The following is a 14,510-nucleotide window of genomic DNA, read 5'->3' as shown; positions in this document are numbered from 1 at the left end:
CATATTCATTGCAGAAAAAGTACTAAATGGATAAGAGGCGCTATTTAGCACGTTTTAAAGACCAAATCCTTTTAGCACGCTGTTGATAGATCAGTTTGTACATTTTTTAGCGTGCGCAGTGAAATAGCTCACGTTTTTATACACGCAAACATTTGATAGATCCGGCCCATAGTGTTAACAATAGCTTTCATCAGGAAGTGCAGTAACTCTAATTATTTCTGCCAGTTTCCTAAAATGAAAAGTAGTTCAGTACCAAAAGTACCAGTAGTTTTTTTTTGTATTGTTTGTTCATTTTGTTTTTTTATTACTTTAAACAGCCTATTGTGACCAGCCAGCTTGGCACCGTTAACAACATCATCCAGGTGAAGAAAACAGACTTTGAGGTTTTCGATGCTCTGATGGTGGATTCACAGAAATCTTCTGATGTTTCAGGTGAGCGCAAACAACGGATAACAAACATTCACTATAGTAGATTGAAGTCTGAAAGCACGACTCCAACACCACGCAAACAAGTCTTGTTTTTGGCCTATTTCTTCATTAATTATTTGATCCGGCACTTCAATAACAGTCAAGAAGTTAAACTTGGGTAGAATAAAAAGAAGAAAAGAAACAGACTGCTTTACACGAGATATTTTAAGAACTCAAATCAGACTTTTTGTTTTTAAAATCCATAATTAAAACAAGAAAAATCCATCTTCTATTTTGAGAAGACTTATTATGGAGTAACTGTTTAATAATAAATTATTTCGTAAAAACTATAAGTGTAGGAAAATTTAACTTTAGTATTCATGTATTCCTTTCTCATGAGGGAGTACTTTTGAGAACAGCCTTTACTGCGTTTACAGCTGAGGTTATTTTGGTGTGTATCACTACCAGCTTTGCACGTCTAGATAATTATTTGATTATTCCCATGTGGAATAAAAAAAAGTGAAGCTCAGTCAAAATGGTTGATTATTTATTTATACATAAAATTCCAACCTTGGCTGAATTCTTTGAACTTGTGCTTAAAATTTCCTCTGATCACACATTTAAGGCTGCTTTCTCTGCCTGCACGCTGGAAGAGTTCTGGTTGTCAGTAGCAACAGAGTACACGGCACTGTCAAGATCTGCAACTGATAGTCTGTTTCCATTTGCATCCAGGTATCTGTGCCAAAACACATTTTTTGTGCTGACGTACATGAAAAACAAAAACAGAACACAACTCCTCAGAGCTGAGATTGATCTCCGTGTGGCCGTGTCTAACATAAAGCCAAGAATACAGCTGCTTTGTTCAAACAAGCAGGGCCAGCTGTCACATTAAATGGTTGCGAAAGAAAAAAAAAACCTTTCTGCTTTTGACCAGGAAGTGTTTTTTTCTTTTTTAAGCTCTCAGAAACATACATCTTTGAAATTAAACATGGGCTGTTTTCTGCTGTGTTTTGTAGCACATGCTGTTATCGTATAAAGAAATAAAAATATGCGTTATTTGTTTTCATTTTAACAGCAAACTGATAGGTCTGTTCGGACAGTTTGCCTCCTGATGCTGCGTCATTTTTTCTTTGGAAAATACCACTTTTGTTTCAAAATAAAATGATACATAGCTGAAGTGAGTTGGGGTTTGGTCGTGGTCAGGAGTGCATGTTAAATTTGGGGTTGTGACTCAAAATTAGTCAACTCTGAAACCAGCAGTTGTTGGTAGGATTTTAACCAAAGATGGACCTGCTTGTGTGATTCATATCATTGGTCTCCTGGATAAACAAGGTGCTCTTGAGCTTAAGGTTACAAACTGACCACTAATTATAGTTGGCTTTTACTCCTGGGTAGGTTCACCCTGTTCCATGTTTTCCCCGTGGCTTTCGGTAGTCCTATGAGCTTTAAAATGTCTGTAGAACCAAAATGACTGTTGCTCATTTGTTCTGGAATTAGTCTAAACTTAAGCATAGTTTTTAAGATTTTTTTTTATTCATATCATCAAGATAGTTCTTTTTAAGGGTTTCCGTGGTTCTGTAGGTCAGGCATTGAAGTTTCTTGTTTTAATTAGACACAATTCTTAAAGTTTTAAGGACGATGGACACTTTTTAAAGACACTTTTTTTGCTTTAAAGGTTAATCAAACTTATAAAGAGGAAAAGTTCAGATCTTTCAGGTTTTCTATCTGTCTAATAAACCCTTTCTTCCTTTATTAGACCTGTCCAGCTCTCCCCCTGGTCCATATCATCAGGACTCTTATGTTCCTAAACAGGATGAAAAATTTAAGTCTCCGCCGATACTCCCCCCTCACCTCCTCCAAGTCATCCTCAACAAAGACACCGGAATATCTGTGAGTGGACGAGAATTATTTTGGGCTGCGTTTCATTTTTATTCCTATTATAGATTTTACTGTAACAGTGAGATTTCTTTCTTTTATCTTTCTTTTTTTTGGTAAAAGATGCATTTTGCATTATTCATGCTATTTTGACAAAGTGCATCTAAAATAAATCTGCTTCACTGCTTTCAGTTATTTTTTTATTCTTTCTCTTATCTTCAGTGTGACCCTGCATTACTTCCAGAGCCAAATCATGTTATGCTCAATCATCTTTATGCTCTTTCAATTAAGGTAAGGTTTGTACTTGCTTGAACTGCATAAAATAATTCTCTATGTTTGATTTGTATTGTAAAATTCCCCAAGGCAGCTAAGGGAAGCAACAGAAAGAGAGGTGACGTTTTCGTCCTTTAATAAAAAAAAAAAAAAAACTGATTTCATGCTGGAGGAATGCATTTATTATATTTATAAATAATTATAAAAAGCGTCTGGCATCCAAAAGGGAAAAACTCTGAAGGGATCCACAAAAATAACAGCTAACCTATTTTCCAGTTCAGTCACAAACTAGACCAGAAATGCCCAAACTAGATTTGCCGTAGCTTAAACAAAACACGTCTATCCAGGAATTAATCTTGACAAAGCAGTAGGGAGAATAAACGACCAGCTGGTAATGAACCAATTCCACTCCCAGCTTTATTCTCGCTCATTAGAGGCAAAGTGGAATCAGCCTTACACTGTTTGCTGCAGAAATCCCACAGCAGCAGAATGACTCGGGGGGAGGAGAACCCACTCCTACTTCTGACATGTATACTCACCTGATGTGGGAAACCTTTGTGAGAAATGACCAGATTTTATGAGGTTTTCCCAGAAAGTGTAAACTGCTACTATGTATAGCGGCATATGCACACTGTCTGCAGAGCGGATCGTTCTGTATCTGTGGAATGCCAGAAGCGATAAGAAGCTGGCATAAGGAGAGCAGGCTGAAGGACAGATAATTACCCTTGTTGCAACACTCCAAGTGGAAAAACAACCAGAATGTGTTTGCCAATACATACATAGAGACAGCAGTCAGAGACTTAATGCAAAAAAAGAACAAACAAGCAGAAGTCTCATGGTAGATGTTAAACAAGAGTATCCGTTAAAACTAGAGTTTTGTTAATAAGCTTTTGGCCGTATAAAAAAATGGCCTGAAATGTTTAGAGTTTTGTTTGGTTTAATTTATTTCATAATGGATTAGCTTTTCCTATATTTGTGGCATTAAAGCCACATATCTATATGCATTATGCTGCTTTTGAGTAATGAACCAAAGCAAAGTTGTGAATAATTGTGAAGGGAAATGTAAGCAAACAAATAAACCAGATGCATTAGTGATAAAGTTGTGGGGAAATTTAAAAATTCAGAGAGAAATTTCTCAATCAAAAGCAACTTAAAGAGCGTTTCTAAAATTAACACTCTGCACCGGGCTCGTTCTGGGTGCCAAAGCATCTGGTGTTAATATGCAAAGTCTATGCAGGGTCCAGTGTTGCGTCTGAGTTTCAGGGGCAGTGCACCCAAGCGTTCTGGGGTCCATTCGTCTGAACTTTTGCTGCTTAACGCCGGAGCGTCAACCAATCAGGAAAGATGATTTAGGAGTTTGTTTGTTTTTTCGGGGGAAAAAGCTGTCATCACTTCTGCAGACATTCTGCATATGAAAAATAAATAAATGTAAGGAAGTTAAACTCCAAAGGTTAAAAAAAAGAATGGATTGTTATGTAGAAGCAACAGATAGTGAGCTCTGATCATTATTGTTGCACTAAAATATTTTTTTATGAATTATGGCGAAAATGTTTATAAAAACCAGATTAACAAAAAACTATTAAAACCTCTAAACAAAAAAATATCTGATTGTATATTCTTGTACTTGCAGTTTTTACCACAAACCTTAAAAACTCTTTCTATCCACTTTCATCTGCTATTAACAGCAGCACAAAGTCCCCCACAGGCTGCGGGTAGCAGAGAGCTGCCAGCAGGGATTTCCAGAAGAACTGGATATTTTAGTGGGATCATAATCCTGATAAACTGACAGCGCAGATGATGTTTGAACTTTCTCCCTTAAAAACGTGTTAAAACTACTTTTCCAACTCATAAAGTAAATAAAGCTAGGCTGTTCTCTAGCTTGAAGCTACAAAAGAGAGAAGATAAACAACCAGAGCGTTGAAGCATCAAAGCAACTTGATCCAGCATTTTTGACGCCCCTAACGCCTTCGGTACGAACACAGTATAAGGTTCCACTGTAAACTTAAAAGGACATGGCTATCTTATGAACAGATAAATTCAACATTCTTAAGAGAGATCAACAGGTGCATTGTAGCCTTGAAGGACCTGCAGAGATCTCCAGCTCAGGTGTGAAAATCAAAGGACAGGAAGACTCCCAGCTCTTTATGAAATGCCATTAAAGGTGAAAGTCCAGATGGGTAGCTGGTGTTTGCAGTGTGGGATACGCACTATAGTCAAGAGAGAAAACAAAAGGAAACTGTGCAGAATTTACATATGCAAGAGAAATGATTTATATGATTTTCATAAATGAAAATTAAAACACCCAGAATGCATTTATATTCATCCCCAATCACTAAGATACGCCTGAATAAAATGCAGAGATACTCACTATTGCAAATTGAAAATATGTTGCAAGACTAGAAATTTGATGTTCACAGCCACTGACTTAAATTTAGATATTTTGTACATTATAGTAGAATGGGAGAACGTTTAGTGTCTAAATTATCAAACCTTATAGAGACGTACGCCGAAGCACTTGAAGTCATACTGAAAGCTAAAGATGGTTCTACAAAGTATTGACAGAAAATATTTTCACAACCTGGCAGAAACAGTCTTCTTGGATGAATAACCATTGGTCAAGAGTTGTAAGCATATGCCCAAGTTGTGAAAGGATCACACCAGGTGTATGCTCTTAACCAGTTTTTTGGGGGGAAGTAGCTGCCTATTGGTTAGGACATAGAGGTTGGAATCCTGAGTTTCCTGGTTCAAGCCCCACTCCCACAGACTGCCACTCTGGTCCATGAGCGAAAAGACCCTTAACCCCACACTGCTCCCCAAAGGGTTGGGTTAAATGCAGAGGGTTCATGTTGTTGTTCAGTACTTGTGACAGTGTAATGACAGTAAAAGCTGAAAAATAAAACATTTCCTTCATTAACAATGCAGTATCACACCAATGTCTCATAACATTTTAGTAAAATTCACTGATATTAGTCATCATAACATGACATAATTTTAGGAAGTTCAGGGGTAAAAAATCTTTCATACTCCTGAGGAACTGGTTGATTAGAACTGTTTTCATTGCATTGTACTGGAAATGCAATGCTTTAACAGATCTTTCCTATTTGTTGTCTTTATTTTGTCACAGGATGGGGTGATGGTCCTGAGTGCGACACATCGCTATAAGAAGAAGTATGTCACTACTTTATTGTATAAACCCATCTGATGGACTCCTGTTCCCCTCAGCAGTGTGTGTGCTAACTGTACACCAAGTGTGCAAGATATTTCTTCCAAGCTTTTCTTTTTCTTCCATGGAATATGAAATTAGACAAAACTTGTCTTATACCCAGTGCTGTTGTTACCTTTTTACTCTAAGTTGAGTTGAGATGAAGGAAGGACTTAGAAATATTTGATTTTTATAAAATGTAAACATAATCACTCCCACAAATGTTAATGCTTTTCAGTTAGAAAGATAAAATAGTATGAATAATGATATTTTATATAAATATGCTTTGAGAGGTCATATTATTTATGACATCTTCTTATGCTTTATCGATTTCTGAGATTAGCAACGCTATATTCTGTTATAGCTGAACTTGTTACAGAGGTGCTTTAAAATGTATATGAAATCAGTTCAACATAAATTATTAAAGCACAACCTCTTTTTTTTTGCTTTCAAAGAGTTTTAAATCCTGAGGCTAGCATTTAATCAAAAGGAGAAATCGATGTGTCAGTGTTTTCAATCTATGGGAAGACAGACAGGTACAGATTGGCATAATGAAGGAACATCAAAGTCTTCACAAGCAGCAAAGTAGATTACTTAGAACCTTAGACTGAGAGTTGTTCAATCTTAGGCTAAAGCCTCTGATCTGTTTTTTTTTTTGTATCACTTCTATACTCCACTGACTTAAGAATTGTGAGCGATCGGCCATTTCTACTGACTTGGATCCAGCCCCCTCAAAAGTAAGAATCCAATACCTTCGGAAAGAAGCCATGCGTAGGTTGAATGCTCAAAGCAACACAGTGAGCAATACTGCGAAGGTTGCACAAAGTAAACCCACTATTCTCCAAAGAGATTATTGCTTGTTTGTGCTGTTTGTTAAAATTTGCATTGACACATAAAACATAAAACCGTATAGTTTAAAGACAATATTCCCTCTGCTTGAGAAGAGAAAGGAAAGAAAAACCAAAGCAGATGATTAATCGACAAACTGAGAAAAATGATGAAGAAACCCATCTTTCCATTTTGTTTAATATGGCTCATCAAGCTTTATAAAACAATAAATGCTGAAACACCTAAAAAGGAATCAACAAACACATTTAGCTTTTATCCAAGCACCTCTTTTTCTTACCAAAAAATATTATTTTTAAATATGGTAAATGAAAACTCAATGTAAAAGGCTAATTACATTATTAAAAAAAACAATGGCTGATTTTCTAGCTTCATTGGGTACAAACACTCTTGTAGTGTTTTGAACCTTATATATCTAGTCATAAAAGCATCTACCTATGATAATAAATGTACCACATATTGAGTTCCTCTTTCTCAAGCCTTTATTTGTACTTTGATTTATGGGAGTATGTTGCTTTTGAGGATAGGAATGCAATAAGAATTTGGTTGAACACTGAATTGTTTTTTTTTTTTTTATCAAAACAAATAACGAAATTAAATCATGCTGATAGAAATATCTATAAATTAGGTTACTGTTTTCTTTCCCATGGTTGAGAAGACAAAAGTCACCAATCAAGAATATTAACCCTTTTTCGTTATAGACTGAAAATATGCACTGAGGTACAGTGTGCTCTTCTGCTGTTTATTTTGATTGTGAAATGTAACATAAATAAGAGAGTTAATATATTTTATAGAGTATTTAGAGCTTATCTTTTATTTAAATCCTAGTTGGTGTCATTGATTTTATTGATCCAGAATATTTATATTATGTTGATTGCCTTGATTGGTAAAAACCATTCCACTTGATTTGATGTTGGATATTTGCACTGATAACATGACAATGTATCACATTTTAACTTCTGCATGATGAAGAGATTAAATGAGATAATATAAAAATTTTGAAATGTCTTTTGTTAAGAGTAATAAATATTTCCTATTTAAAGTTTACTATCCAGTATCCAGTTTATTAGCGATCAGATAAATATTTCCTTTTATAGTATATCAGACAACTGATTATTCAGATTAGTAAGTAAGTAATCATGTAAATAGCTAATAATAGCTAAACTATGTGGCTGCAATGTTGAAGAAGTCGTACAATAGGATGTCATAATCAAACCTTTTTATTCTATTGGCTGAAAGATTGAGAAGTTGGGGTTAAGAGCAGAAAAAATATATAAATGGAGTTAGTGCCCTGGAGAATTCATTGTCAGATTGTTCCACCGTAAGAGCTAAATTCAAGAACGCACACATACTGGCTTAAACATGTATATCAATGTACTCTTTATGAGACGATTTTGTCCCAAAAGTTAGAAAATTTCTACTTCGAAAAAAGATCCTGCCTTGATAATCTGTGTATTATTTCCTTATCTTATGCAGGCCAGTTTGTTATATGTCAGCTTGTACACCTAAATTTGGCCAATCATATATCGATCAATCAAATTTTTTCTGGTCATAGCATCTTGATTCATGTGTTGCAGCTAATATACACAACAGTTGAAACAAGAATAATTTACCCTTGACTTACGTCCCAGTGTTCACGGGAATGGGCATCTGTGTCTTCTACAGGCGTAGAGCTAACGGAACTGGCAGCGTTGCAAGGCAAGGGCTCAAACATGTACAGCCTTCTAAACCAAACAAAGTTTCTGCCACCCTGGCGTCCTCTTCCGCAACAACTTTGTCCCCGATTTCCTACTCTAAATAAAAAATGTATGACGGGGGAGACTCATCCACGACCTCTGGCACAAAAAATGTCCTCCTCTTGCATGTTTCCGCTGTCCATAGCGTTCCTTGACAGTGTCGTTAAGTACTACTTGGTTCCAATGGAATTTCCCATTGGGAACCTACTAGCACTAAGTTGCTAACTGGTTAGCAAGATGCTTCCGACAAACCGGCCACAACCAAACATGCTTGCGAGACTTCCGCCACAACAATCCCGCCCCCTTGATAAACATTCACTTTATGCACTCGTGTAATGTTGGGCATCACTCGGCAGAATTCGGAAATACGTACGTACGACGTACGCCATGACTTTAAAACTGCAGTGTGTGACATGTAATGGTCAGACTGCATGAACTGCTCTCCCTCCAAAGCTTCTCCACCTCCAGGCCATTGTGATTAAAAAACTGGCTCCCACAACGTCCACATAACCTTTTTTGCCAAGTGATTACCAAGTTTGTTTATATAGATACAGTAATAAATCTCATTTCATTAGTCTGTGTAGGATATAGATCTTATAAAGGCCTAAGATAGCAAATATACCCGCTATTTGTGCCACATTGTTGTCATGTTTTAGTGAGCTACTTGGCATAGCCCTTTAAACAGACTAAGTTATTTTAGTTGCTTAGTATAATTGTGAGATTGCATTGGTTTGAAGCATACTTATACCCCTTTTATGGAGTCTAAATCTTGAGTGTGACATGGGGATGTGGTGGGCGGTGGTGGTGTGCAACCAGGGCAAGACGAGGAAGAGGTGCCTGCTTGAAGACGAGCCAATGAGGCAAGATCTGAAGCTGTTCAAAGGAGCCGGAGAGGATTAACAGGAGTATATATCCAAAAAATATTTTGGTGTCTACTATCTACTGTGTGATAGAAATAATCCTAATTCAACATGTTTTATTTACAGCTCTGAGCACTACATGTAGTCAAGATACTGTTGTTAGTATTTTATGGGGTAATAATTACCTGTGAAACATCAAAGAATAAGAATAAAATCTGGCGATTAACAGCATTTTTTGCGTGTTGCTGCCATCTGTTGTTCACTACAGTCTCAGTTCAACCCTTTACACTTTTCTCAGTCACATTCAAGCCTAATGACGATCTCTCATAGAACATTGTATCAAATTTACCCCACATTGTTAAAATGTTGATTTTGACTGCAAGTAATAAACAGTTTGGTGTGGTCTAGTCATAGTTTGAATTTGAATTTAGTGTTTAATCTTTTGAGGGTAATAAGAATTAGGGTGATATCAAGGAGGCCTTCCTGAAACAAAGTCTTCATTGTAAAAGAGGAGGAGTCAGAAACAGCCTTGGCTATGCCAAAACCTTATATGAACTACAAAATGCAAATAATTGCTGTATCAAATCATCAGCTTTTTATATAGAGAGCCAAATCACAACACATATCATCTCAAGGCATTTACAGCATCAATTCAATCAATCATACAAACAGAAACCCTGCAGATTTCATCAAGTCATTGATATAGCTTTCGTTTGACAACGTTACATTTTTCATGTAAATAAAAAAATTAATGGGTAATAGCACTGCTGCCTTGCAGCAACGGGGTTCCGGGTTCAATTGCTGACCCGGGGTCTTTCTGCATGGAGTTTGCATGTTTTCCCTGCACATGCGTGGGTTCTCTCTGGGTACCCCGGCTTCCTTTCACAGTCCAAAAATAAACAAAACATGACTGTTAGGTAAATTGGCTGCTCTAAATTCTCCTTAGGTGTGACTGTGTGTGAATGGTTGTTTGTCCTGTTTGTCTCTATGTTGTCCTGCAATGGTCTGGCGACCTGTAATTCTGGTTTTAAGGTATTTTTCCTCAATAAGCTTTCCAGTTAACACTGAAACTCTTTTAAACTAGAAGAATTAGGCATGACATGTAATAAAATGTTGGTCCAAACTGAGGCTTAGTGTCTAAGCCCACTCTGTGAGAATCCATTTAAACCATGACACATGCTAGTTTTGTGTTGGGTGTCAGAGTGCGTGTGATCCTTTGGTGTATGGACAGCTGACATCCAAGGACCCACACATACAGGATCTACATAAAAGGCAGTTTAACGTTGAGTGAAAGTCACTCTGGCACCGAACCCTCTCACTCACAGGATGAATGCTTTTCAGACTGTCTTCCTCTTGGTTCTTGGTCTCTCTGTAGGTGAGTAAAACCTTCCACATATTGTGACACTGCTTAAATATATCTAGTCGATTTGTAAATATGCAATACAAAACTTTCTCTGCAATAGCTCTTTAGAGCCTTGTGTGACTCATTGTTGAACCACCTTTTTTTCTTTTCTGTGATCACAGTCACAGCAAGTCCTGAAAATGATTTATTTCTATCTTGTCAGAGTCATTATAACAGAAAAAAAACTTTGTTCAAGACAATTTTACTGTATCTCTGCTGGTATGTGAAGTGTTTATTTAAGAGTGGGGCACACAGTGGAGTTGTGGATAAGCATGTTGCCTTGCAGCAATAAGGTTCTTGGTTTGATTCCTTGTCTTTCTGCCTGGAGTTTGCATGTTCTCTCCGGGTACTCCGGCTTCCTGCCACTGTTCAAAAACATAACTGTTGGGTTAATTGGCTTCTGTATATTGATATTATGTGTGTGGATGCATGGTTGTTTGTCTTTGTGTGTTTCCATGTTACCCTGTAATAGACTGCAGAGCTGTCCAAGGTGTACCACACCTCTCGCTTATAGACTGCCGAAGATAAGGATGACCCTGACGAGGACTAAGCGAGAGAAGATGGATGGATGGATGAATGGATGGTTTAAGAGCTAAATGTGTTTTGCTGCCTTCTACCCCTTTTCTTTTAGAATTGCCCTGTATTTAGCCCAGTTCATATTAATATTAACTGTGAACAGCCTCTGAGTTCCTGTGAAGATAAGCATCCCTATAACATAATGCTGATACCCTCATGTTTTGTTTTTTAAACAAAAAGAAATGTATATATATATATATATATATATATATATATATATATATATATATATATATATATTCTAAAGATAAAAACAACATTTAATTGTTTGTAGGTCAAGACTACATACTTATAATTTGATTCGTTTGTGATTGGTTGTACTGAATTGTATGGCCCTTCCCAGTCAAAAGGCAGCGGAATGGCAGCAAAATCCCCTCCAACTTCAAACCACTGGCCTTCTCCTGGCCGTGCATATTTTTTTAACCTGACTCCACCCTTTCACTGAATTACAAGGTCTGACCAGGAGATTATGCTTTTCTTTAGATCTTAATGTCCAAAAATCATGACGGAATGAATTTTTAGATGGCTACTACTGTATCTTTTAACTCTTCATTAGTATGTTATTCTTATACATTTTTTCTAAGGTCCACATTTGTGTAACCATTGTTTTCTATAATCTCTTTGTTGCTGTAAACACCATAATTTCCCCATTGTGGGACAATAAAGGGATTTTCTATTCTATTCTATTAGTACAAGAGGATAAAAACTGTTGAACACCATGTTTTCCTACAATTCCTACAAAATGTGTCGTAACATTGTTACTTCCATTAATAGATAAAATACAGATAAATTTGTTGTGGTTTTGTGAATTAATGTAAAAATCTGAAAACGTCATGATAATTGCTCCTACTACACTTATACACATTTAAGTTTAAATTATAACATGATATGTTTCTGCAGCCCAATCTTTGGACTACAGGGCTCTCCAGCAATTCAGAAATATGATCCTGTGCATGATGCCCGATAGCTGGCCTGTTTTTGACTACGCAGACTATGGCTGCTACTGTGGCTATGGGGGATCTGGCACACCTGTAGATGATCTGGATAGGTAATTATTTAAGCCTCTTTTAGTAGCAATTGATAGAAAAACAAACAAACTGAAGTTTGAATTAAAACATTTCTTCACCTTTTGTATTACCATGAAGGTGTTGCCAGGTTCATGACCAGTGTTACAGTGATGCTATGCAACATCCTGAGTGCTGGCCCATCCTGGACAACCCTTACACGGAGCTCTATGACTACACCTGTGATGAAAGTAATAGAAAGATCACCTGTACAAGTAAGTTTGATTGATGTTTTAATTACTGACAATCTAGTTGAACAGTTCAGTCCATCCTCTCAGAGGAGGGCAGGATCCCTGCCAAACGAGCTGCGGCGCAGAGCCGCCCAGTGTTACTCTGATTCAGCAATCTTAGTAAGCAGGCAGGAATGTGATCCAGGTCAGGGAAGACAGATCAGACAGGACAGTTGAGGAATCCAGGAGTCCGCAGGCCAGTCAGGGGATCTGATCCTTACAGGAACAGAACAGATCCAGGGTTCCAGGAATCCACAGAGCGTGAAGGCAGGTTCAGAGTTCGATGAGTCCAGCAGCAAGCTCAGACAGAAACGCACAGATGCAGACAGGCAGGCTCAGCAGTTTAGGGAAAGAGACAAGACATGGTACCGGGATTACTGTGAAACTTAAAACTGGTCTCTACCTAGGAGCCAAAACCTCTCAAACCAATGGCCTCCGGGGACAGGAACATGAACCAAGGAATAAACTCAAACTAACAAAACAAACACACTACAAACCTCAAAGAATGACCTGGCCACGATAGCTGGCCTGAGCCAAATATAAAGGAACGCGCAGTGGTTAGTGCGCACGACCCATGTGCGGAGGCGTTAGTCCTTGACGCGGCTGACCTGGGTACAAATCCAGCCTGTGGTCCTTTGCCGCATGTCTCTCCCCCTCTCATACCCCCTTTCCTGTCAGCTAACTGTCAGAAAAACAAGCCACTAGTGCCATAAAAACACACACACAAAAAAAAGTTAGGCAGGTGAATGAAGTGAATAATTAAAGTCAGTTATCAGGGTAGATTTTAAGCTTCCACTCAATCGGAACAGGGAAAGCTCTGCACTTTTTGTTCGTTCTGCTTTTTGTTGTTTGTTTGTAATCCACAAATGTATATACTTTTATTTTTTATTTTTAATTGTCATTCTGATATTTCCTGACTTTGAAGCACAAACATGTATACAAACAGTCCACTGTAAAAGTGATAATTAACTAGTTTTCCAGATTCTCTAAAGCCTAGAAAAATTGCCTTCATTGCTTTTTTTAAGTGCTGATATATCGTCAATATTTATTTTATTTTTTTTATTATCCATTGTGTTTGCACTATACCAAAAGTCAACAACAAAAAGCAATCTGTAAGGACACCTGATATAGCTGCCTTTTATTAGTAAACAGTGCATCCATCTTTAATTTATATATGTATCTAAATTTTAATGACTCCATTCAAAGACAAGTCTCACTTCTAGCTTCAGCTAGAAGTTAGCAGCTCTCCCATTGCATTATTTTATAGTAGTGCCTGCTTATGTTCAAATAACAAATACTTAAACCTATTTTTTACTTCTTTAGAGAGTAACGATGAATGTGAGATGTTCATCTGTGAGTGCGACCGGAAAGCCGCGGAGTGTTTTAGCAGATCGCAGTGGATCCCCGAACATGAGCACCTGCCAAGTGACCGGTGTCAGTAGAGTCAACAACCAGCTGCATCAAGCAAAGAAGCTGTCCCTCAACATGTCACATCCATTTACAGACTCAGATAACGACAGATTGGGTCTCATTCTGGACTTACAAATTTACTAGTGATATAATTTAGGCACAGCCTTGTATCCATCCATCCTTTCTTTATGCTAGATGTTTCTGGCTTTGCTTACAACTATTATATTGTAACTCATCCTAAATGTCAACCAATTGTTTACACTTTTGTGATATTCAGTGTGATTCTTCCACAGTCAACAGAGGGTGCTGTTCTTTATCTTTGACTGTAGCGTTCAGGAAGACAAGTTTGTTCCACGGCAGGTATTCTCTTCACTTTATGTAACATTAGGAAAAAAATTAAATAAAGGAAAAAGACTGTTGTTTTTTTTCTTTTTGCCTGAATCCAATTTATGACATAATGTTGGCAGTTACAAAACATTTGGAATAATATTAAATAAGTTTCTCTTAATTAAAAAAAACAGCCTGAACTTTATCTTTGTTTAAACTGGCAACAAACTGTGGGAGGTTAATTCAAATTTTATTTACTGACAACATTTGAATCATAAATTTAGAGCAATAAAAGGAGGAA

The 14,510-nt window shown here is 37.2% G+C and overlaps 2 protein-coding genes across 2 annotated transcripts; both read left to right on the top strand.

Annotated features, from left to right (window-relative positions):
- Positions 1–317: 317 nt before the first annotated feature.
- Positions 318–8,190, top strand: LOC107081042 (5'-AMP-activated protein kinase subunit beta-1; the record flags this gene model as incomplete). Its single annotated transcript, XM_015369255.1, has 4 exons — positions 318–432; positions 2,165–2,298; positions 2,506–2,574; positions 5,681–8,190. Coding segments are annotated over 4 exons (396 nt in total), but the record flags the coding sequence as incomplete, so codon positions are not given.
- Positions 8,191–10,336: 2,146 nt separating this feature from the next.
- LOC107081043 (phospholipase A2-like) lies at positions 10,337–14,297 on the top strand. Its single transcript, XM_015369256.1, has 4 exons — positions 10,337–10,575; positions 12,079–12,226; positions 12,324–12,457; positions 13,796–14,297. Exons 1-4 carry the CDS (start codon positions 10,527–10,529, stop codon positions 13,912–13,914), a joined length of 450 nt encoding a protein of 149 aa, XP_015224742.1. The 5' UTR covers positions 10,337–10,526; the 3' UTR covers positions 13,915–14,297.
- The last annotated feature ends 213 nt before the right edge of the window (positions 14,298–14,510 follow it).

Source organism: Cyprinodon variegatus, unplaced genomic scaffold, assembly GCF_000732505.1.
Source record: "Cyprinodon variegatus isolate N-32 unplaced genomic scaffold, C_variegatus-1.0 Scaffold2745, whole genome shotgun sequence".
Classification (NCBI taxonomy): Eukaryota; Metazoa; Chordata; class Actinopteri; order Cyprinodontiformes; family Cyprinodontidae; genus Cyprinodon; species Cyprinodon variegatus.
Note: the sequence above shows the minus strand (reverse complement) of the source record. Positions and strands in the feature narration are given on the sequence as shown.

Excerpts from the sequence above, each read along its gene's own strand:
- LOC107081043 (XM_015369256.1), top strand. The coding sequence starts at position 10,527 with ATGAATGCTTTTCAGACTGTCTTCCTCTTGGTTCTTGGTCTCTCTGTA. Across the intron at positions 10,576-12,078 it reads GGTTCTTGGTCTCTCTGTAG|CCCAATCTTTGGACTACAGG; the intron begins GTGAGTAAAACC and ends ATGTTTCTGCAG. Across the intron at positions 12,458-13,795 it reads TAGAAAGATCACCTGTACAA|AGAGTAACGATGAATGTGAG; the intron begins GTAAGTTTGATT and ends TTACTTCTTTAG.